The sequence below is a fragment of the Falco punctatus genome (genome assembly GCF_963210335.1).
Source record: "Falco punctatus genome assembly, chromosome: 10".
NCBI classification, from domain to species: domain Eukaryota; kingdom Metazoa; phylum Chordata; class Aves; order Falconiformes; family Falconidae; genus Falco; species Falco punctatus.
The window spans coordinates 7,771,916-7,796,154 of NC_137590.1; the positions used below are offsets into that span (position 1 = coordinate 7,771,916).

Here is a 24,239-nt window from a genome sequence, read left to right on the forward strand (position 1 = left end):
AAAACATATTTTCCTGCAGGCGTGATTTCCTGAATTTTTAGAGAACTCAATTTGATGCAGATCACATCACATTACTGGCACAGTAGAAAGTATTGAAGCTTAGGGACATTCACTTGCAAGGCCCTATCTGAGTTTCGATATTTCTGTGCAGTTGAAAAACAAGTAGACCTGTAAATCTGTCAGTGCTGGTATGGATTTCCTGGGTATTGCATGCACACCTCATCTTTATCAGAGCAGCATCCATCAGGCTTTGTGCGTTTGTGTTTCTGTCTACCATCTTATGACATAGAAAGATCAGAGCTGCTGCAGATCATCCTGCCTTACTGTGTCATCCCCATAGAAACCATGCAGCATTTGATTCACTGTTGACACACTTCTCTTCCCTTCCCTTCTTACATTATTGCTGTGGATAGTTGAGATGTCTTGTGTAGTATATCTTCCAGTGTCTTGAAAGATTCCAAAAGGACTGTACTATCCCTTTATATCTTCATCTTTGTACACAAAAATCCAGGTGAAGGATGTTAATTTGGCTTCTAATGAGGTTAGTTACCATTGTTATCAAATAGCTAATCTAAATTTAAGCATAACCCCCAATTTTAAATGCAGCAGTATATTGATTGCTCTTGCTGGCATAGTTTTGGATTTTCTTTGCTATAATTTCTTAGGGTTTTCCCCAAGCCAACTACTGGGCAGTGCTGAGCTGAGGTGTCAGGCAAGCTTACGTCACTGCTCCTGCTGAGCTTTGCAGAGAGCAGCAGAGGCACAGCCATTCTGTTTCTTGTTCTTGGCATCTCAGCAGTAGGACAAGGATTTTAGCTGTGCTAGTATGTTCTGTGCTTCTGTCAGTCCCAACAAAAGCTCGTTCATGAAACTGGTAAGTTTTCTTGCTGGGGCTGTCACTGCTACTCAAGATGGGTAAGATGGACCAGTTGTGTGCATCTCTTGTGGTTTTACATAGAGGGTGTATAGGAGACCTGCAGAGTTTGGTTTTTGTTCTGAACTGCAGCATAGCTGTAGTCTTGTCTCCCAAACCAGACAAGCTGATACCAGCAAATGCAATTCCACTAAATCAGGAGTTATACCCAGTAGCAACCCAGCTAACAGATGTCCTGTGTCACTTAAGTCTTATTTATTTAGTGTATTGACTCAGTCATATTTAAACTACTGTCAACTCTGTTGACAGGGTGTGGCATCTGTATAATTATTGGAATTGCCAGCTAATTGCTGGTCAGTGAGCCTCTGTTACTGGTAATGATCTACACAGCTGCAAGAGCACAGCTTGAGTTTCAAGTATCCAGTGTTGCTAGCCGTGCCAGAAGTGAGGTGTGTCCTATTTTGTCCTGTAAATTAAGCAAATACTCTCAGAAAGTTATTGAAGACTAGTAAAAATGGCAGCAGAGAAGAGAAGTACGATTTTCATGACTGCTTTTCCTTCCATTGTCTAAGCTACTCGGGAAGCTCCACTTCACAGTTTCTAGGATATGTTACTGTCCCAGGGGACAGGATGGGAGTGCATTCTCTGGATTGTGGTCTTCATTCTTAAAAGTTACTGGAATATTTTTTTTGTAAAAACAGTTGCCAGAAGAGTTTTTCTCTTTGATTTCTTAGCGAGTTTTAACTTGTTCTCAAGAAAAATAAAGGCTGGTTGTAATAAGAAGATTCCTATAGCATTTTCAAAAGAATGAGGCTTAGATTAACTCTTACAGACTTATCTTTCCAATTAGCCCTGTCACACAACTGATCTGCCTGATTAAGTATATGGAACCAGCTGAACAAAACCTGCATTCATTAATCTAGTAATAAAAGAAGAGTAGTTTGTAAGGATATGTGGGACAGGTTTTGAAAACCAGTGTCAAAGTTTGATTCTGCTGCTATTAAACCCTCTTGGTGATGCATTATTTTGTGCAGCCTTTTCATGACTTGACTTAGCATAATTTTAGTTTAGTAGTGCTGTTGTGTGTAACATGCAGCTTTGTGCTATATAAAGGTGTAAGTTGTATGATTCAGGATTATCCTTTTCCCATAATCTCTGCTGTTGCCTTAAATTTATATTGTTGTTCGCTTAACTTTTGATATCATAAAAGGACCTCATCTGTCTGTGTCACTGTTGTTAGGGTCAGCTTGTGGTTAGCTCTTCCTCTAAAAAAGAGGTCGAGACCAGCCTTTTACTTAAGCCTCGTGAGCTCATAGGATAGGGATGCCCAGCTTGTAGCCCACAGGCTGTGGTTGGCCTACTCAGGGGGGTCCAATTTCACAAAGTTGTGCTGGAGCCCTTCCACTTCAGGAGATGTGAGTTAAGGGATTCTCTTTTCTTTTAAATTTATGTGAGAGCTCTCAATACTAATTCAAAAAATACTGCAAGCTCATTCAGGAAGTATATACTTTCTAAAGTCTGTGCCTTCAGATGTATGCAGTCTGGTTGTTGTGGTTTGTTGTTTCCCCACATAAACTTCTTTTTAAGTGATACAAGTACTGCCTGTACCAGTTGAAGACAGTGTTGCTCCTATGCAGAAATAGAAATGTTGTAGTTCTCAGCTTCTGACACAGCTTCCATCCCAGCATGGAAAGCCTGCCTGTTAGTGCTGAGACCAGTGTTCATATGGCATATGAGTGGCTGTATCTGCATTCTGCCCTCCTTCAAAGAACAGCAGACCTTTGATGTTCCCTCACTAATGTTTTGCTCTTCCTTTCCATATAAACCATTTCATGAAACAATTATTTCTGCCCTCTGGAACCAGTGCTCTCACATATTTTTTATGTGGCTTTGTGTGTATGACACATCCATCAGGAGTAATCCATGTGATGCTGTTTGTAATACTCTTTTGATAGCTACATCATGAGAGAATGAAAACGCATGACTTAAAGGAAAGCATGCTTTAAGCTTCTTAGCCACATTTTACCTCTCATTCAGTGTATTTCATGTCTACATCCCAGTGTTTGACTATGAAGTCTCCGTTATGTAAATAATAAAACACAACTGTGCAGAAACACAGATCTGAAATTTGACTAAATAACATTTCTCATAACTTCTTGATGACTTTATCTGTTTGAATACATACAGGAGGAAAGAACCTGATAACCTTTAACTATTGAGTTTGCAGCACCCTTGATAAATTCTTCTATACTCAAATTAGTATTTCTACATGACTTAAAATGTGTGTAATTCATTTGGGAAATAGTTCTGACAGTGTCTCCACCCTGATGAGAATTTGTTGCCTACTTGATTGCCAGTAAGCACTATGATTTCATGGAGACAGAATTCACTTCTGTGGAGGAGACCGATTTCACTTCATCTGTGTTAGCACTGCAAATACCATTGAAGTGACATGAAGATTTTGTGCTATGACACAGATATCTAACTCATAACGAAGTGACATGAAGGTTTTGTGCTATGACACAGATATCTAACTCATAATTTCCTGATTCTTTAGCATGAAAGTTGAAATTTTATTTAAATGCAGCTTAGATGAGAAGCGTTTTTGAGTAAACCTGTTACCTTTATGAACCAATGAACACAGCACTCTCAATATGTGTGTTCAGGATTTGAATATCCCAAGTGACAATCTGTTGTGTAGGGAAGCTATATAATTATGTAACGTACTGGAAAATGGCATACATCTGACCCAAAAAGCAGTTTGTGTTTTTGTGAATTGTGATAGGAATGGAAGACTTGCTGCTTTATGTTTTGCTTTGTTTTCACTTTTAAAACTATTTTGACTAAGAGTTGATAAACAGTTAATGGAAACAGTGATGTGTTTTGTGAATATTTCAGAATGTTATCTCGTTCTCTCCTAGGTATCCTTATGGGAGCTTTTATAAAAATCATAGAGGCTCAAAAGCTGGCCAACTGGAAGGTATATTTGAAGCAATGAATTTTTAATTGTAGAAAAATCCTTAAATGTTTAAAATAAGGCTGAAATATTGGTTTCTTTAGATGTAATTTCCAAAAATCAGGTACATTATACTTGATGCCAGAATTCAGGTTTTTAAAAATAATAATACAACCAATTTGAGGTCCTGATGCTGCTAAACATTTTCTGCAGAGTATTTTTTTTTCTCCCAGTAATCCTTTTCACAGTACCAAATCTGTTCCTGTTAGATACATGGTAGAAGGTACTGGGCATCTTTGGGATCAATTAGAGTAAAAAATACAGCAGTTCAGTTATTTGTCTTGGATACTTTTTGATGGTATTTTGTCCTCTTCCTCCTTTTTAGCGTTGATTTTGTAGGTGTTTTCATAGAAAACAGTGTGTTTTGATAGGTTGTAAAGTCAGATGTTTTACCTGAAGATGTTGACATGGATTTCACAGAGGTAAAAAGGAGCACTTCTTCAGAATAGCTATGCTAAAATTCATGTTATTTACTTGTTTTATTTACTTATACTTAAAACGAACAAATTGTGGTCCTAAGAACAGACAGTTCTCAAAGCAATCCATTCAGCATGGCATGTTTCCTGGGTGCTTCTTTTGCTTCTTTTGGAAAGACTGCTGAAACCAGCGTGCCTGAAGCAGCAGCATGCTTCATGCTGATTAAGACAATGGAAACATGATTTGAGCTGTATTTCCAGCAGAAAACGCAAGCAAAGCTTCTGTGCAGGAGGCTGGTGCCTGGTACTTTATGGATTTAGACGTTAGGAAGAAAATGTTAACAGTGCTGGCAACCAAACATAGGAACATGTGACCAGAGAGATTGTGGGAATCTTTATCCACAAAGATATTCAAAACTTGGCTTAGTAGTGAATTCTCATCCTAGCTTGCAGCTTTATAGTTCTTGGCAGTTATTTCCCTAAAGGAAGATTTTTTAATTTTTTTTTCCTTAGTTGAAATGCATTAAAATGCATATATTTTAAATCAGATGTAGCTTTTTAATTACATATTATACTCTTTGTCAACTAACTTCACTAGTTCTGTGTACATTCATGTAAGCAATTACATAGTTCAAGAGTTATGTTGTAATACCTAATTTCTATGTATTTATTTATTAGAAACAGTGGATGATGCACTGGTTAGTGTTTTTTCATTCCTGTTTTGTTTCAACTGGATTTGACTTAAAATTGAAAGTCAGTTAAACAACTACAAAATCAGCATTTTAAAATAGCTTCTTATTGGTTAAATCAAATACTTTGAAGAAGATTGCCTCTGTAGGAAGAAAAAAGGAATCTTGAAGTATGTTCTGATTTGAGCACTGATCCTATAAACACAGGAAATATTGATCATAGCTAGTGAATTATATTTCTGGTATTCATTGGTCAAATGTTGGAAGGCACTGCAGATGCTGTGTCCAGTTGCTCATGTTATCAGCTAAGGTAAAGGGTTGCAGATATCACATTATTATTTGCTTATTTAAGTTACTTTCACTGTGTTAAAGCTTAGGTCTTAACATAGGCTGTCATAACTTCAGATATTAAATGTTTTCATCAATAATTATTATGTGCTTTATAAAATGGTTTTAAATATTATAAATTTACTAGAGCTTTTTTTATCTGATATGGAAAAAATTATAATATTTAACTGCAGGCTATGTACGTGTACAAAGCAAATCTTGGATGATATCCCTGCCCTAAGAACTTTGTAATGTAATTTCTTGCAATTGTGTCTTATTAAGTCTTCGGCGGACCTTGTACTTGCTGGTGTTTCTTGCTGGCTAGCATGGCTGATAATTACAGTCTTCATGTTTTACTTTCCTGGTCTCTGCTTCAATGCAGTACAAATGCAGTCCTTCCTTTTAATTATTTCTCCCCTCCTTGTCCAGCTTTGCTTTCAGGGGCTTTTAAACAGTGTAATTAATCAGGTATGTGGGTTTTTTGTTCTAGCGCAGTTACTGTGTTGACAGAAACTAGGTAGTGTTAGCCATCGACACATGGAATTGTGCATGCAGAATAATGGACTAAAGCATTTCAGTATAAAGGATGAGTTTTATTTTCTAAGTCCCCCAAATCCTTTAAGATGATTATCGCTGGTACAGACAGGAATGAGACTTTAAAGAGATGAGTACTTTTTTTTGAAAGCTGATGTTTTAACAGAACAGTCAATTGGCAGTTTAACCTGGATTTATACAAATTAATCACTGCTTACAAAGGTGACAAGTTCTGCTGTATTCAGACCTCTGGTGACCAGGAGGCAGCCTGGTGGGTAGAGCACGAGAGGCACATTCAGCCAGGTTTGCCTTCTGTGCTTAATCTGCCAGCAGAAAAAACAAGGTACCAGTGCCAGTTTGGGGGCACAACTCCATAAAGCAGTGTTAGTGAGGTGATGAGATGGGTGTCAAAGAGTATGGTCACCAAAAAATAACATCTTACTTCATGGTAGGCTTCATTTATATCACTCTGATGGTAAAAAGGAACATCAGAACATTAAATTACAGGCATAAATGACATTTGCCAAGAAGAATCGATCCTCAGACTCTTAACAGCAACGTATATCTTGAGCCTGTTCACTTGCAAGTGTACTAACATAATCTGTTTTCTGCCTGTTGGGTGATGAATTTTCTAGTGAAACTGTACTTGGTCATAGCTAATCTAGATTATATTCAAACCAGTGACCGGGAGGCCACTGCTCCTTGACAGTCCTTACAGATTTTGAGACCATGAGATAGAATGGGAATACTTTTTTGTGGAAACAGAAAGACTTTTCCTTTGCTATAAACAATCCCTTTTTTGTGCAGTATACTTGGATGCAGTAATTTAAAATTAGTAATGCCTAGATTTCCATTATTGGATTAAAAAACTCCAATAGAAATAGCAGCCCTGGAGAGTAGCTTTCTGTTGTTCAGTCTTTTATTTTGTGATAAGAAGGGAGAAAGGTTAATGCCCTTTCCATTTTCCAACATTTTTGTTTGTTTGTTTTAAAAAATTTCCCTTCTGAGAGATTAGGTGTTATTTCAATAATTATGATATCCTTGAAATTATACTTCATTTTTGTTTTGCAGGAAGAAGAAATGTTTCGTCCAAATATGTTTTTTCTGCTTTTGCTTCCACCTATTATATTTGAATCTGGATATTCATTGCACAAGGTTAGTTAGCCCCTGCCAGACAGTCATTTTACATGTTGAGGTTTTGTTTGGAACACATTCTGCTTGTAATTAATCTTCATGAAGTTTAGAATAATTGCAAAAAATTCCATCATGTTAATCATTAGGGAATTGTGGATGCAAAATTAAAGCCTTTTCAACGCAGAATGCAGGGAAGGTAGCTTATTCCTGTTAAATGAATGTTGGCAAGGTGTTAGGTACTGCGTAGAGCTTGTTTCCCTTGGTTGGAGAGGTTTCTTACCTCATCAGAGCTGTACGAGGGCTGATGTGGAGGAGGCAAAATGGGAAGGAGTAGGATCAGAAGTGGCAACGGTGGGGCCACTCCATACCTAAAGAGGAGGTAAATGTTTACAAGGGTTTTCACTGTTTGCCCGGGAGCCTGTGTTTCCATCGGCATTTCTCACAGCACTGGTCCTGGCTGAAGCGGGTCTGGTCCTCCCTGTGTGCTGCCTTTCAGCTTGAGCTGTGCTGCAGAAAGAGAGTGAGCAGTGGGTGACAGCATTATCATGAATTGGTACCAACACAGAAGATTTTTTCATACAGAATCACAGCCTAAGAGATGGACTAGCAACTGGGAAGTTTACAAGCCTTTTCACATGCCCTGTCTTCAATAGATGGCTTAATTTACAGTTGTCAGGTGGGGAATATGTCAAAGTGCTGTGAATATCTTGCTGTTGGTGTGAGCATTGGTTTGTTGTCGGTGTACCAGACTGACAGCCTGTCCTGGGTATCAGAGGGATTTGCTGTTACCCTCAGGAGAGCAGGCAAATGGGGTGGGTGGATGTCCTGGGGTACCTGGCACCAAAGTAATAAAGCTTTATTATTGGAAACCCAGTTGTGAATCACAATCTAGTTTATATGCAGACCCAAACATGAGTTTTCCCTCAGATAATTTTCATTAATTTACTTACTCTATTATTGTGTTCCAGGGTAATTTTTTCCAGAACATTGGTTCCATCACTCTGTTTTCTGTGTTTGGCACTGCAATATCAGCTTTCATTGTAGGTGGAGGAATTTATTTCCTGGGCCAGGTAAGAATAACAGCTTTGAAGCACTTAAGCTTATTTGGCTTACTCTTTGAAAGTCCATCTTTCAAGAGCAGGCAAACATAGTGAAAGTGAATTCCTGGGTCACAAAGTCCAGTTCTCTGCTGTCACAGAGGCAATGTTGTATAATCCCTTCCACAGATATAGCATGCTCCATGTTAAAAGCAATTAAGACTTGAGTTTTACTTTTTTAACTTACTCAATCTTCCTGTCAGAAGGCTGTTCCAAAACCTGTATTCTCTAGAGCCTTCTAATTTCCAGTATTAAACTTACTTGTTCTTCTCTCAATATTTTTTTTTTTTTTTTGCTTCTCTTCTTTGGTGTTTCCTCATTGATTAGTTACAGACATAGATAATTACATTTTCTCTCAGACTTCATTCTGTTAGGCCAAACAATCCATACTTTCCTCTTTGCCTCTCAGATTTTCATTCCTTTGAATACCTTAGTTACTCTGCTCACCTGTATCTTTTCCAGTTTCATCTGGTCTTCCCTGGTTTTGGGTGACCAGAACTGTAGGAGTAGATCACTGTTGAAGGGTAGTGTTAGACTGGCTAACATCACTACTGTGATTTTTTTTCGTGATAGAAAACTTAGGATTTGATGAATAGTTTCATTTTTTGAAACAGCAGAAAAACACAGTGGATTGTGATTTGTTGTAATGTTTTACTTATTTTTTCAGGCTGATGTAATTTATAAACTCAACATGACAGACAGGTAAGCTCTTGGGAAAACGGTGTATATGAATGAAATGAAGCATTATTCAAGGTAACTGTCTATGGGAAATGCCCTGTAGTTGGCCAGCTCTTCTGCTTATTGTTTACATTACTTAGATTCAACATGGTGTATGACAGTAATAAACAGATCAAACACTTCTAAACCCTATTTATTACACCCTTGTTTCCAAATAGTATTCTGTGCTTAGTGATTTTTCTAGCTGGGTTTTTTAACCAACTTTTAAATTAAGTTAAAACGTACGAACTTTGATTGGTTGCTATTACTAATATATATGATAGGGGCATAAGTTCCTTGTCCAAATCTTCTCTTAGAAGACAGAATGAGTTTTTCAGTGTCAGTAATGAAGATTTTTTAAGAACTTGGAAGAGGATCTAATCAGTTTTTAGGAGTACAGCACCCTACCTTTAAGTAAAGTTTGTTCCTCGTTTAGTTGGGATTTTTGTTTGTTTATTGTAGAGCAAATACAACAGTTTTCTGTTAAAAACCATAAATAAATGGATTACCAAATAAATTGGGTGGCAAGCAAGAAACATAACAAGTAAAATATGCATGAACAGCAAAAATCTTCCTTACTTGGTTCCAGTGTTCAACTTTACATAGCCACAGCTGAGCAGTCACATTGCCTCTGTATTGTCTATGTTTGGATTCCAAAGTAAAGGAGTTTTAGCAATTCCCTTTAAATCTTCCTGACTAGTACTCCTGAACAGGTAACACTATACATGTATGGTACGTGGTTTGGGCTGTGTCTGTAAAGTTGTTTTCGTTTCCCATTCCTCTGATTTTTTTATTTAGTTGGAGCAAGACATTGATAGCTATTTCTCCAACATCTCCTCCAGCTGGATAACAACTTTTCTCTTTGGTATATCAGAAAATGAAAAACAAAACCTTCCCTTTTGTCCCTTCAGGTTCTTATGAATGGGAAGACTACTTTTCACTGTGTAGAAACTGTTAACACATGATGTCTTTGTTACTAGTTGTTCACGTAAGTTTACTAGGTACACAGTTTTCTTTAATCTAGCTTTCTGGGTTTTTTTGTGTTTTCCCAGTTTTGCATTTGGCTCTTTAATATCTGCAGTTGACCCTGTGGCTACTATTGCCATTTTCAATGCCCTCAATGTGGATCCTGTACTTAACATGCTGGTTTTTGGAGAAAGCATTCTCAATGATGCGGTCTCTATTGTCTTGACGAAGTAAGTGCGTTGGAACTACACGTGTTCATGGAAACAGCAACCATGCTATGTTCTGTTAATTAATTGTTCAAATATACAGTAATTCTTCCATCTCCATTTGGAGCAAATCATGTGTTTCTGGTGTAAAGCTGAATTGTGTATGATTTTTCTTTGTTAAAAGCAGTCCATAACATAAACTGTGCAGGCAGAAGACAGTTAATGGATGTCTTATTACCACTACCTGAATGTCGTATCTCATTGACCCCAGATAACTGATTGTTTTCTAAGTCCATACATTGACCAGCTCTCTTCCACCTGTCAACAGAAACCCAACCTGTGTCCTTTCAGGCTTGCACAAAAATATTTAGCTTGCCAAATACACAGCTGTGTCTCCGGTATTGGCTTGTACCCAAGAGTCACCTTCAGCTGGGGGGAGGGCAATGATACCTCAACATCCATGCAATAGGTTTATGTATATGTTGGGACTATATGGAAGAAAAACATCCAATATACTTATGCTTTGTCCATGATAATTCTTTGGGATTGAAAGAGTATAAAAAAATAAAAAGTCTATCTTCATATTATTGCTAAGGTCAGTAGATATGACTATGAATGTATAGAAGTAGATACACGAAGAAGGTAATGAAGTTAGTCATTTTTCAGTGAACTAATTGCTTTTAATACAGTTGTGGTTCTTTTATGGAAGACCATGAAGGCTAACAGGAGTCAAAAAGAACAGTAGTTGGAATCCATGTCGTCTTTGCATGGAATTTTTATGAAATACATTGCTGAAATTCAAAGAGAGTTCTCCCCTTTCCTCCTGAGAGCTTCTTCGTTCTTCTTCAGTGACCTTCTTGCCTCTCATCCACACCTAAATATTCGATGAGAGGTTTTCCTGTTAATTTGTTCTTCTCTGAAGATCACATGATCCACCTCTTTTCTTTTTCATGAGTTTTTACCACTGCAAAATGTGTTTTCCTTTTCAGAGTTTGAAAATTGTTTTGTAATACTGGGCATTACCATAGCCTATTTACGCCATTCTGGGGATTCTTCAGCAGAGCAATGCTGGATTTTCAGATTTTTAGCAGAATTAGGTTTCCCTTTGGGGATTACGCTAAGATTTGATGTAACGTGTTTTGACATTCCTCTTGTTATGTGTATCACAGTAAAAGCCTTTTAAGAATGGTAGCCACAAAGAAACGGAAGTCTTTTTTTTTTGTTGTTCTCAAAAGACGTTTGGAATTTTGGGATCCAGTCTTAGAATTTGTAACTGTTTCTTTTTATTTATTCGTTAATTGTATCTAGCACAGCAGAAGGTTTGACAAGAGAAAATATGTCAGATGTCAGTGGATGGCAAACCTTTCTACAGGCACTGGGATACTTCCTCAAGATGTTCTTTGGCTCTGCAGCACTGGGCACACTTACTGGTCTTATTTCTGCATTAATATCCTTTTTTAATTTTGGTGATACACATGTATAAATTGGTGAACTTCAGCATTTGAATAGTATTTTAGTTTCCCATCTTCTCCAACATTTCTTAGGGCTTATTTCTTATTAGATGTTATTTTGTTGGCTGCAGATTTCCTCATGCTCATTTTGGTTTTATATTAGTGTGCATGCATGTGTATTAAAAAGTTGCATAAATTTTTTATGAACATAATTAATGTCGGAAATGCTGTATAGTAGAGTGTATATTATGTGCATTGGAGTGTTATAAAATATGCTAATTGTTTTGTGAATTCAAAATATCTTACTCCATTTCAATACTGATCCATTTTTACAAGCATATGGCTCCTTTTTTACATACATAAAACAGTTAATTAAAAAGGAAAAAAAGAACTGTTTTTCCTGAGGGCTTTTGAGTCAGACCAGCTCATTTGTCCCTATGTATCATATTCAGGCAGCTGAATAGATACTGTTCCATTTGGATTTACTCTTGAGTTATATTTTGCCTCTTTTACTACCATGAATTGGTTGCTAAACAACCCAGCGGCTTCTCTGTTGAGATAAGGAGGGATGTTTGCTGTAAGTCAGACACCTTTGTTACTTTTCAGAGCTTGTTTTATATTAATACTGTCTTTGTGGTAGGTTTGTACAACAGTTATTGATGTCATTTGGGACATACTGTTAAGCACTTTGTTTGTAAATAACAGGAACAGAGTGTTTCATTAAATGTAGACACACTTCTGTGTCTTAGTTTATTAGCCTCATTCCATGAACTTTTAAATTATTCCATGCATCTGAACAAAACAGGGAGACAGATGTTCAACACTTCTTTCACTGATATCTAAATTATATTAAGACAAAGAGAAAAGCAGCTTGTTTGCCCTATTGCAGTTACTTGTGCCTCAAATTATTGGATTTACCCTAAGCATGCAAAATTTCAGTGTGGCAAAGGACATCTTTTACCAGTTGCCATCAAATAAATATCGTTGAAGGTTGTTGCTTGTTCATGACCCAGGAGGAATGTGAACTTCCATGTCACAGGCATGTGAATTTTAACAAAGATGGTAGGTAGAGTATCTTAAGTGTTAAGGCAAGGATGTGATTGAAGGAATATTCCTCGCTGTTAATATTACTGCAAATCCGTCATATCCATTTGAAAGTAGCTAGAAGTCTAGTGACTGAGCAGAGGAGATTGCATGCATGCTTAGTGTGACAAATAACGATGTCTGACGCAAAATGTACTTGTACTTGGCCACTGTGCTGCAGAACCATGCATGAGATGCAAAGCAGAACTTGTGGCCCTTGACAAGAGTCCACATTTATGACTACAAATATAAAGTAAGTTTTAAATATTATGAGTATCAAAAGGACATTATTTTTGTTAAAACATAAATGAGAGCTATTTTACTCTTTCATTTGCTGTTTCATAGTGCTCCTTTACTATTTAATGATTCTCTGTGGATTTTCTGCAATAGTTTTGAGGCAGATATTTCAAAGACTGAATGTGTAGGGAAATGGCCCTTCTAGCTCTGAACGGTTTGGTGTGTTGCTATCAGTGTTGTATGGGTACATCAGTAGCAGATCTTTTCTGTCTTTAGGTGTGTCCTTTCTGTTAAATTTCTACCAGCAGTAGATTCTATAAGAAACAGTCCTCGTAAGAAATTATTCATCTTTCCATACTTGAGTCAAAGGCCAATGTGCAGGCTTTAGTAGCTATTCAGTAGATGCAGTACATTAAGCGTAATCCTGGTTTTGTAATGGAATAGCACAGATTTAAACTTGCCTTTGAAATGTTTTTTTTTTAAAATTTTCCATAACGTTTTTATGTGTACGTGCTAAAGCATATTGATTTAAGGAAGACACCCTCCCTAGAGTTTGGGATGATGATTATTTTCGCTTACCTTCCATATGGACTTGCAGAAGGTATCTCACTCTCAGGTGAGTAGCAAAATGAGTGTGTGCTGGTTTCTTTGGTACATTTAAGGACTAGATATTATTTGCGTCTAAGAGGGCCCCTGGTTTATCACACGTTTTCTCTTTTAACCTATGCTTTTACTTCTAACTTTGACATACTTTAAATAAACACTTATTCTCTACTTCATGTTATAAAAGTATAGGAAAGGTAATTGCAGTTTTCATAAGCATTAGTTAATGAACATAAAGACTAGTATTCTCCTTGGTTACCTCTGCCTAACAGAGAATTAAAATTTCAGCTGCACACTGTAGATCTGAGCCACATCTGAGCTGACTTGGATCATATCCAGCCCACTACGCTTGTAGCCGTATTTCTGCCTGTCCTTCGGTGCCATTGGGGAAGTCAACTGAGACCACTGAGTGTCATATGTATCTCTGAATACTTGGGGGAAGTTTTGCTAAAGGCCACAAGAAGAGGCTTACAGTTGAACTTCTTCCATCATTCTGTGGAACCAAGTATGAAGACAGGGTCCAGTTCTGCTGGATGCCCAATGTCTCTGATCTTTGCTGATTTAAGTGGTTTTTAAAGGCAATCAGCTTCCCGTCTCATTTCTCAAAGAAAAGTAGGAAAGGATGTAAGAGTTACTATAATCCAAATAGCTAGAGCCTCTGCTTGGCTCTTGTTTTTCCTTTTTTCCCTTTTTTCTAATTTTAAGTGCATTAAAAGATATATTTGCTCTAGAACTTGAACTGTGTAAGAATGTTACAAGTTTGTGAGGAGTAGCAGCAGGACTAGATTTCTTGTAAATGAGCTGCAAGTTTGAAATCAGACTTTCTGAAGAAGTAAATGTGAGCTAATGTGGCTGTTTTGAAATGGATCTGTAGCAGTGTATATCAGCATACCTTCACTGTCAGTGGAGTTGTATTTTTTTAATATGTAAGAAGATATGACCTGTAATCATGGTAGTTACACAACGAAGGTGCGTAATCCTAATGCAAACATTCCATCCTGCCCACTTGCATCCAGAACTACTCCATATGTGTGTATAGGTCAATACATATGTAGGGAAATGATAGTATAGGAAACCTGAGCAAGTAGTTTGATATGTTAAAATATCTGTATTGCTGTAAAAACAAGTTTTTCCTTGTGAGAAGATTATTCTGGAGGGTTTCAAAATGTGGCCTTTTCTATTTCTAATTTATATTGCTTATTAATATAAAATTATAATAAAATACTACAGAATTACAGTGTCATTGCATTATATAACCAACTTATCTGTATGTTGGTATACAATGAAAAAGAATTTACAGTAAGATTCCTAGTTAGTTACTGTCAGGATGATAGAGGTTCTTTGTAATTTTATTTGTAAAGACAACCTCTTTAATTTGCTGACATGCCTTCAAGAATGACTTCTCAAGAAATACAAACTTTGAATGACCTTAGGTCACCTGTGTGTTTCAGACAAAGGATTCTTGTATTCTCAGGTATTTTAATCCTTCCAGTTGCGTTCAGGGCCACTCCCAGGCACGTAGCTCCAGCCAAATACTTCTAGTCTTTTGAACCTTGCTTGTTTGGGGCAAAGAGGACATAATCCCACATGTCATCCTGTCCTCTCGAGTTTTGCATTGCAATTGATTTCGTCTGGGTTATGCTGTCAATTTTGGTCAATCATTTCCTCACAGGGAAGTTGTTCTTCAAGTGGACTGCTAAATTTTTCCACAACCCTAACCATCATCTCAGATGACATCCTTTGCAGGTGTAAGTCTATGCAGCAGCCGTGGAAATGCTTAAAGATATCCAGCTCCCTCTGAACAGTGAACAGCTGACAGCACCTGTGATAGGTCTTGAGCAGTTAGCAAGATAGAGTGAAGTTCAGATTCTTCCCATAAATAACCAAGAGCTGGCAAGCAAGGTAGATGGGAAAAATCCCTAACACAAATCAAAATACAGTGAAATCTGAGGTAGCTGTTCTGGCCTGTGGTATCTGTTGCTGTACCTCTGTCCAAGCTGTGCATGTCAGTAGGGGGACAGAACTCTATAAATGGCAAATTTGGTGCATTTTCCCATAGTCGATAGCCAAGATACATCTCTGTAGTAACTTACAGCAGATGCTTTAGTGACGCTTTCTGCTGGAGATAAGGGACATTCTGCACAGTAGCATTCCTTGTGGGCCTTAGGTATCAGGCTGTACCTTCCTTACAGTTGGGATTCTATGATCCCTATGAAGGTAATTTTTGCCCTGAATTCTCAAGTTTCAATAGCTTTTCTCATTCTCAGATTGATGGAAAATTGGGGTACACCTGTATGTGCTGCTCATTCTTAGTTTTTTATGGTATTGGTGGATGTGGTGCACCATACTGGAGTGGCTCACTTATTTCTTCGTAAGCTTTTGAGTTAGTAAGGGCGATGAACACAAATATTTGCAGTGCAAGCTATTTGTCTTCTGTTGACTGTCACATTTTTATCTCCAGGTATCATGGCAATCCTCTTCTCTGGCATTGTGATGTCTCACTACACACATCATAACTTGTCCCCAGTGACACAGATTTTAATGCAGCAGACACTGAGAACTGTTGCTTTCATGTGTGGTAGGTTCTTCCTGCTATTAATATCCAAGATTAATGGTTATATTAATATATATTAATATCTAATATTAATAGTTTAAACATACATTTGCCTGAAATGGTGATTCTGATGGGAGCAGCAGAGGTGTGAATTTTCTTTAGGCCATGCTTATGTCAGTAGTACGTGTCTTCAAGAGAAGAATTCCTAGTAGTGGAGGCTGGAAGGCAGTCAAAAGTCACCTTTCCTGCCATACTGGATAAAACATCCAGTAAATCTCTCCCATCCTGCAAGCTCCTGCTAGGATTTGCCACAAGACTGATAACCAAATGAGATCTCTGACTCCTGTATTCCTCTGGTCAATTTTTAGTTTTAGGAGATGGATTTTTAGCGGTATTTTTAAAAACAGTTTTGGATATAAGAAGATACTTGCAAAAACGATAGCTTCACAAATGGAGAAGTTGGTTTTGGAAGTAGGGATACAAGCATCTTAGAATCCCATAGTCTTTCTGTTTCTTTTTACAAGCAAACTTTCAAAGAAGTGGCATGCTTCTGTATTACTAATACAGCCCTGGGTTTTAGGGGATGGCATGAATGCGTTCTGTATTGTTTGCAGGAATATGCATTTGGAACATGGTCAGGGAGCGGCCTTGCTGCAAACTAAACCACTCATTACCTGAGCACCAGTAGCTCATCAGGTTTGGTCTTAATCTATTACAAATGCTAAAAAAGCACGTATTCATTCAAAAGACTGTAAAACACATCTGCAGCAGGTTGTGAACATGCAAATGTAAGTGGCCAGTACCCAAAGCATGACCAATGTCTTATGCTGCAGTAACTCAGGTATTGCTACTGTCTGTCCAAAACTGTCCTTTTTTTAACTGCCTTTATGACAAGGAACCTACCTTGCTAGGGCAGCAGTGAACTGACGAAACATCTTGACTCTGCAGTTCTCTGATGGTGTAATGGATTGGTGCTGTGGAAATAAAATATCTGGATTACTGTAGTCACTGTGCAGTGGTGGTACTATTTCAGATTTGCAAACATCGCTTCTAGGGTTGTTAGATCATACAGTACAGTATTTTATTACAAATCAAGTAATGAACTGCTGCCATTTATAAGAATGTAAGGCATTTAATACTTCGTAGTAGTGTTCAGTTTGCAATATATGAGATTGTGCCTTGATATTTCAGTTTTGTATAGAATCTGATTCAAAGCTACAGAAGTCATCAGTAGTTGCTCATGTAGCTTGTGTTCTGCAGTTTGTCCTATATTCCTCAAGTAAAAAATTCCTCAGTCTTTAGAACAAGGTTTTGCTAGCTTTGTTTCATACTCATTAGTAATTTACAGCTAAAAAAAGCCTACACACATAGACTAAGGTGCTGTCCACTGACAGCAGGAGTGGAAGAAGCTGGCTTTTTGCTTAATGGCCTTTGTGCATTCAAAACTCAGGAAATAGTATTTTATGTACCCTATGTAGTGACTTATAATAAAAGTAAAAAATATTTTATATCATTACTTATTTAAGATGTGATTTCTCTTTTTCAGAAACGTGTGTTTTTGCATTTCTTGGCCTGTCAATTTTTAGTTTTCCTCACAAGTTTGAAATGTCCTTTGTCATCTGGTGCATAGTAGGTATTTACTTTCATACTTCTTTAGATACCTTGGTATTCGGGAGGGTGGAAACACCTTACAGTTAAAACATTTTAGAATAGTTGTTATGTTTTGTTGGTTTTATGAAAATACTTCTATGTTTTTATATATTGCACAAAGTTATCTATCACTAATAGCTAGCATGAAATTATTCATCTAGTTCTCAGCACTGTGGTGTACAAATGCATCAGTCGTCTTTAACGAATTTTGGTTTGCTGTTTTTTTGGAGCCCTGTTGTGTAAGATTATTAAAAAGAAGGAAAACAACCTGACTTGTTTTGACCCTATTAGATTTATTAAAATAAAAGAAATCTCAAAACGTGTTGAGAGGTTATTATACAGGCCACTTTATTCTAGAAGTTATTTTACAGAAAACAATCCTGAGTTCATTGCAGTTTGTTTAGATAAACCAATTAATTCCATCACTCCTTCAATTTAGTATCACAATCCAATTTAGTATCACTTCTTCACTCTGTGCTCACCTTCTTCAGAGGAAGACCTTACTCAAACCTTCTTCAATGTGTACTCATTCTTTGACTCCATTCTTAAATCTTTTTCTTTCATTCTGTATTTCAGTGTAGTTTTATGTAGTGGCACTTTGACTTCTGTTTCACACGGCGGTTACCTACATCTATTGCTATTATAATTGTTGAACATAGACATGAAGGGTATGTTCCGTTTTGCAGAGTCAAAAGAGGGAAATGTGAATCCATTTCCAGTCATGTACAGCAATGTATACTGGCACATTTTAGTCCATGGTTCAAGGGGAGAATTGTTATCTACAATTTACAGATAGTAGTATCAGCATGGGGAACTGCTCTCACTGCATAACACCCAGCTTCCTTATCTAATATATATCTAAGGTGTGACACTTCCTTATATTGCATTGCCCTCACAGGTATAATGCAAATTGTGTAATTTTGGGGTGATTCATAAAGGAAAACAGCACAGCCCTTCAAGGATCCTGCTGACTAATTTGAGGATATTTACCTTACCGAGGTCTGTTTGTAGTGGAGCTTAAAAGCAATGCCATTGTGAAAACCTTTGTTATTTGAGTTGAAGTTTTCACTGTATTTGTTAATTGTCTGCCATTAAATCAATAGTACCTCCCCACACACACACACCTCAAAATGTTACTTCAGTGCATGGTATATTTTCTAAGCGTACCCCGGGAAGTGCTGAGGAACTGGATTACATGCTGTTTGTTTGGCTTCTGGCCTTTTTCTCTGAGGAACTGGTCCATGGGGAGACAATAGAAATATCTTACTGCCTTTTAGCTGCTGTGCCAAGGGAATGATTAAAGGGGCTGAACTGAGGAGAACTTTTACCCAAAGTAATTCTTGGTCTCCCTGGAACGCCTCTTGGGTTTCATTTATTTATTAAAAGTAAAGTGGCGTCTGGTCTCTGTCAGTGACAAGTCTGGTTGAGTTTCAGTTAATCAGACAAAATGTTTAAAAAGTTGAATTCCACAATGACCTATGCTGAGGGATTTCTCTATGTCAGTTTAGCAGCACGCCTGCTTGCAAGACTTGTGAGTGAAAAGAGCGTACTCACCTTACCCTGTGCAAACCAGGTGCGGCCGGGGCCTGCTTGAATGTAACACATCAAACGGTCTTTTGCTTTTATTTCTGTTTTTCAGGTACTTGTTCTGTTTGGCAGAGCAGTGAATATTTTCCCACTTTCCTACCTACTCAACTTTTTCCGTGATCATAAAATCACCCCCAAAATGATGTTTATCATGTGGTTTAGTGGTAAGTTAAAGCTCAAAGTGCAGAGAAATGGAAAAAATGTTTTACCTTTTACATTGTGTGGGCTACTCCAGGAAGAACTGGGTTTCCATCTGTGGAACAAAACTCAACATTTTCACTGTTCTGAAACCCAAGTGCAGTGTATGTGTTCTCTTTCCTGCTTATGCTAGAGGACTATGCAGTGGTGATCCCCACTAAAGCTTTTCTGCAGAGAATCTACTTTTCTTCCTAGGTCTAGCAACTTCACAGTTTGAACAGTATCCAGAGAGCTCAGATTGATTTTAGGGTGGCAACAAATGATAAACAAACAGACACAATACAGGATTGTAAAAAATCTTTTAAAGATGGAGAATTCCTATTATCAGGGTGCTGTAGACCAGTGTGCTTGTTGATTCAGTCTTCATTGATTTACTGTCCTCTTTGATCAGGCTTACGTGGTGCAATTCCCTATGCCCTCAGCCTCCATTTGGGCTTGGAACCGATAGAGAAGCGGCAGCTCATTGGGACAACAACAATCATCATAGTACTGTTCACAATTTTGCTGCTGGGAGGAGGAACCATGCCGCTCATCAGACTGATTGACATTGAGGACTCCAAAGCACGCAAGAGGAACAAGAAGGACATTAATCTTAGCAAGACAGAGAAGATGGTTGGTTTGGGTTTTTTATTCAGTGGTTCACTGATTTGTGGGTTTTATTTTTTCTTTTTACATTTCCCAAGACTTGTGCATTATTTTTTACTAAAAAAGATAAATGAGAGCGGTGGAAAAAGCCAAGCAATGTAATTTCAAAAATATCCCAAAGGCAGAGCTTGGTTAGTGTTAGCACAGAGTAACTATTTGGACAAAGGGAGGAGAAACAGTTTCTTAACTTACTTTTTATCTTAATTATAATTATAATCTAATTTTAAATTGATCCATACAGATTGAAGTAACCCCTGAAAAAGCATAAAGCAGATGAGAGAGGATTGAGTCATATACAGAGGGAAAGTAGCTAGTACAGTGAGTCATGAATTAATCATAAAAGGCAGATGGGAATTATTTTGAAAGAGTCAAAGCAAAGGCCATGAGAAGGTGGTAACAACAGCACCCCTCTGCCTGGGTTTTATTTTAACGCAATTTCTGGCTAAGCAGGAGTACTAAAGAAAACTAAAGAAAAGCCACTCTGAAACCTCATGTGCAAAAAGCTGGAGTACATAAGGCATCCCAGAGCATTTGTCTGTTTTTCCACAAACCATCAAACAATATACGGAGGGTATTGTTCTGTAGGATCTAAAGAACAACTCCTCCTGCCATGAGGTTTCAAAAAGCTTGCAGTCTTCAAAATTATCTTACTCTGTCCATGTAGGGAGGTGTGTATAGGAGGAGCACAGGGATAGGGTGTGTTCCGATACAGGGCTTGTTTTCAGCGAGACAATGACATTAGTGTTGCTTGCTCAATAAAATCTTTGTCCAGCTCACAAGAGAAAGCCTGCACACTAGAAATATGCTCTCAGCAATAGTAACAATACAAAATATGGAACATTTGAGGTCTTTTACCTTTCAGCATGAAAAGGGAAGCTAAGTGGCTCTGGGAATCAACAGCTAGACTGATCCGTACAGCTATAAGCCCTGGTAGGCTGGGCTGATAATTTCCATATTGTTCCAGCATAGGAGTTGGTTATGAGAAGGGAGAACACAGAGAAGGGGGCTGAAATAAGCTGGAGGGATGACTGCCACATTTCTTATGTTGTTTCAATATTTGTGGTCTTTCTAGGGAAATACCATAGAATCCGAACACTTATCAGAGCTCACAGAGGAGGAGTATGAAGCCCAGTATATAAAACGCCAGGACCTCAAAGGGTTTATGTGGTTTGATGCCAAGTATTTAAATCCTTTCTTCACCAGAAGACTCACACAAGAAGTAAGTCTTTCTTGTTTTCTTGAAGAAACTGTGGTAGACCTGGTTGTCATTTCACTCCACACCATTCGAGGCTCATAGTGTACCCATGCAACTTCTACGTGAGGAACAGTGAGCTATCTAATGTATCATTTGTGCATATGTAGAGCAGCTGTAATGAAAAGCTGCACTGTAAAATTGCAGGTTGGACTAAATGAGCATCTCTCAGAGCTACCACAATTAAACTTTTAAAGGTGTATGGATTTATTGAACTTGCCTTTAATCTTGTAAAGTACCACAAAGAGTATCAGGAGTCACTAGTTACTACTGTTGCTAAGAAAAGCTGCTGCAGCTTATGTGGTTTTTAATGAGCTGTTACACAAAGTTCCTGCCTTTTACTATAGGTGGTCCTGAGGATTCTGGAGCTGCAATTTTTCTGCAGAGTGCAGATTTTGTCTTGGATATATGCACCAGCATTGCAGCCTTCAAGACTTCGAAGCTGTAAATGCAAAATGACACCTGACTGAACATGTAACTTAACACTGAGTGGCTCCGGGAGGTGTAAATACTATGCCATTTTCACTCCCACGCATCAGAAACCTGAGACTCGTTAGCCATGTAATTCACTGGTTTTCCAATTTGCCACAGAATTAAGCATTTTTGCTGTAGAGTTAATAACTTTGTGTAAAGTGTGCACATTCCATCTTCCTAGCCTGCTCAAACATACTATTTTTCTTCTTGTTGTGTACCTTTCTTTTCAAAAGAATGCTTTCTGCAGTTTCCCCACAAAAGCTAAAGGCATTCTTTGCAAAACAAAAGGAAATCAAGAAACCAGAGTAAGCATCTGATTCGTAGTTGGTAGCCAAAAGCACAGGCTGCCTTCCAGACTGCAACCAAAGGCTAGAAAAATAAGTATGTGAATCGCCAAAGCAGGTCACAAGCTTCCCACTGTCTCTGGGAACCGCGTAGAGAGAAGTGAGATTCAAAGCCAGGCCATCCAGACAGCATTAGGATTGTTAAAACCCACAGAGCAGGACTGTCTATAAAAAAATAGGTAAAAATACCTGTCATCAAAAACATCATCTGTGGAAAAAAATTACTGACTGAACACTTGATAAATATTTTCTGGTAGGAAACAGAGTTGCTTTGCATGCTTAAAGACCAGGAGTGGATTATTTCTTTTGGAATATGTTAAACTGGTCTTTCTCTTTTGCTCTAACAAACAGGTAGTGTTGTAGCTATGTAACGAACTGTTCTGGTTTCTGTTTGCCTTAGGACTTGCATCACGGGCGCATACAGATGAAAACCCTCACAAACAAATGGTATGAAGAGGTACGGCAAGGACCCTCGGGTTCTGAAGATGATGAGCAAGAGCTGCTATAGTAGACCAGGGCAGGAGTGCAGTGAGTTTATCATTAGAGCATTAGAAAGAGGATTTAAAGTATCAAGGGTCTGACTGCACAAAAGCTGGAAGGCTAAGAAGGAACTTTCTGATTTCAGACATGTCTTACGCTACCTGTTTAGGTATAAAACCGCAGACGGGCTGTGCTTGATGTTACTGGTCAGTGATGGAAGCCCATTAAGTGTCAGACACTGGACTGAATGAAGAGCCTTTCATTCAGATGGCACAGCATAGCAAATTTCATGCAGCCGAAACATCTGCCGTGAAACGATTACACTGTTTAATAGGGGAGGTCTTCTTCCTGTTACAAAATCTGCTATACATGTATGCTGAAGTACAGAGCCATTGTATGACTCTGCAAAACAGAATGAATTGCACTTTATATACACACACACATATATATATATATATATATATATATTCATTCACAGCATGGAGAGTCTTGACAGTTTATACTGTGAATTTGTTTCAGCACTAGTAAGGGAAGCAGACTGGAATAAATCTGTAATTTATGGGATTTGCACATTATGAATCCAGAGAAGATGCATACCTTGACAAAAAGCAGCTGTTGCACATACAAGGAAACACCTCTGAAAACTGGTGGGTTTGTCATTTAAGAAATTAATTATTTCTATTTTTTTTTTTTATACTGAGGTATCTAATCCACAGAAGTGATTATAGCATGGTTTGGGAGAGTGGGCGATTGTATGACACACTACAGGACTGCATTTTGAAATCGTAGTTTTAATGTATTTTTTTCTTCGGCTAAAGCTAGTTGCAGTTGGGTTTCTGTAATTGGCAGTTGCTCCTTGCTGACACTTTGGCTTCAAATCTTAGAAAACAGCAGCTTTTGTTTTGCTGAGTTCATGAAGCGTCCCAAACACTCCAGAATTCCCTAGTGGAATTCTTAAGTTCTAGTGGAAGCAAAAGCAGTGTGTACGTTGAGCCTGCAAAAATGGAATCCAGGTACAGAAAGGTTAATACTGCACATGGCTGAAGCCGCCTTGGGGGGGAAGTGCCAGACAGCTTTCATTAAGCTGTCCCATTTTTTAATAAGAACTTTCTTTTCTGTTTGCACTGTTTCAAAATCAGCAGCAGCATTTCACTTTCTCTACATGGCCTAGTCCATTTGCTCCAAGTGGCATACAACAAACACCGTGTGTGTAGGTGTGCGTTTGCCATGGTTACACATGCAGCAGTTTGCTCGCACTGCCAACCCAAATTCCTTATTAGTCATTTGCATATTCACTGTTGAAATGTGAATTGTAGTTCTGCACATAAATTTGACATGCAAGTGCACATGTTTGTTTCTGAAAGTGAGACATATTTTTGGTCTGGTTTTGCTACTAAGGGTTTTAATCAGCCGCTTACCTGCTGGGAGGAATAAAAGTTCAAGAATGTATTTAGAATCCTAAACCTGTGTTGTCTGAGCAGTTTTTCCAAATAACACATCTTACGTCCGGCCTCCCTTCTCCCCTTTCCCTGCTCCATCACTTCAAAGAACTTCTCTGCTAATCCCAGAGCTGAAACACACACTGGTGGGACTCTGGGTGGGACATGAACTCAGCTTCTGGTGTTGACCAGAAAGCACCTTGCTCTACAGTCCTTAGGAGCAGATCTGTGTAAAAAAGTCAGACTTCATCTTCACCTTTCTAGAC

General features: G+C 38.1%; 1 protein-coding gene across 1 annotated transcript in view; it reads left to right on the forward strand.

Moving 5' to 3' along the window:
* Positions 1-23,997, forward strand: part of SLC9A8 (solute carrier family 9 member A8) — a 30,824-nt gene extending 6,827 nt beyond the window's left edge. Inside the window, exons 4-16 of the mRNA XM_080405124.1 lie at positions 3,796-3,854; positions 6,928-7,011; positions 7,959-8,060; positions 8,755-8,789; positions 9,857-10,000; positions 11,285-11,423; positions 13,258-13,363; positions 15,812-15,928; positions 17,451-17,533; positions 19,194-19,305; positions 19,731-19,951; positions 21,057-21,203; positions 22,455-23,997. Coding sequence (XP_080261250.1) covers positions 3,796-3,854; positions 6,928-7,011; positions 7,959-8,060; positions 8,755-8,789; positions 9,857-10,000; positions 11,285-11,423; positions 13,258-13,363; positions 15,812-15,928; positions 17,451-17,533; positions 19,194-19,305; positions 19,731-19,951; positions 21,057-21,203; positions 22,455-22,562 — 1,457 coding nt within the window. The 3' untranslated portion in view covers positions 22,563-23,997. The remainder of the gene's footprint in view (positions 1-3,795; positions 3,855-6,927; positions 7,012-7,958; positions 8,061-8,754; positions 8,790-9,856; positions 10,001-11,284; positions 11,424-13,257; positions 13,364-15,811; positions 15,929-17,450; positions 17,534-19,193; positions 19,306-19,730; positions 19,952-21,056; positions 21,204-22,454) is intronic.
* Positions 23,998-24,239: the final 242 nt, after the last annotated feature.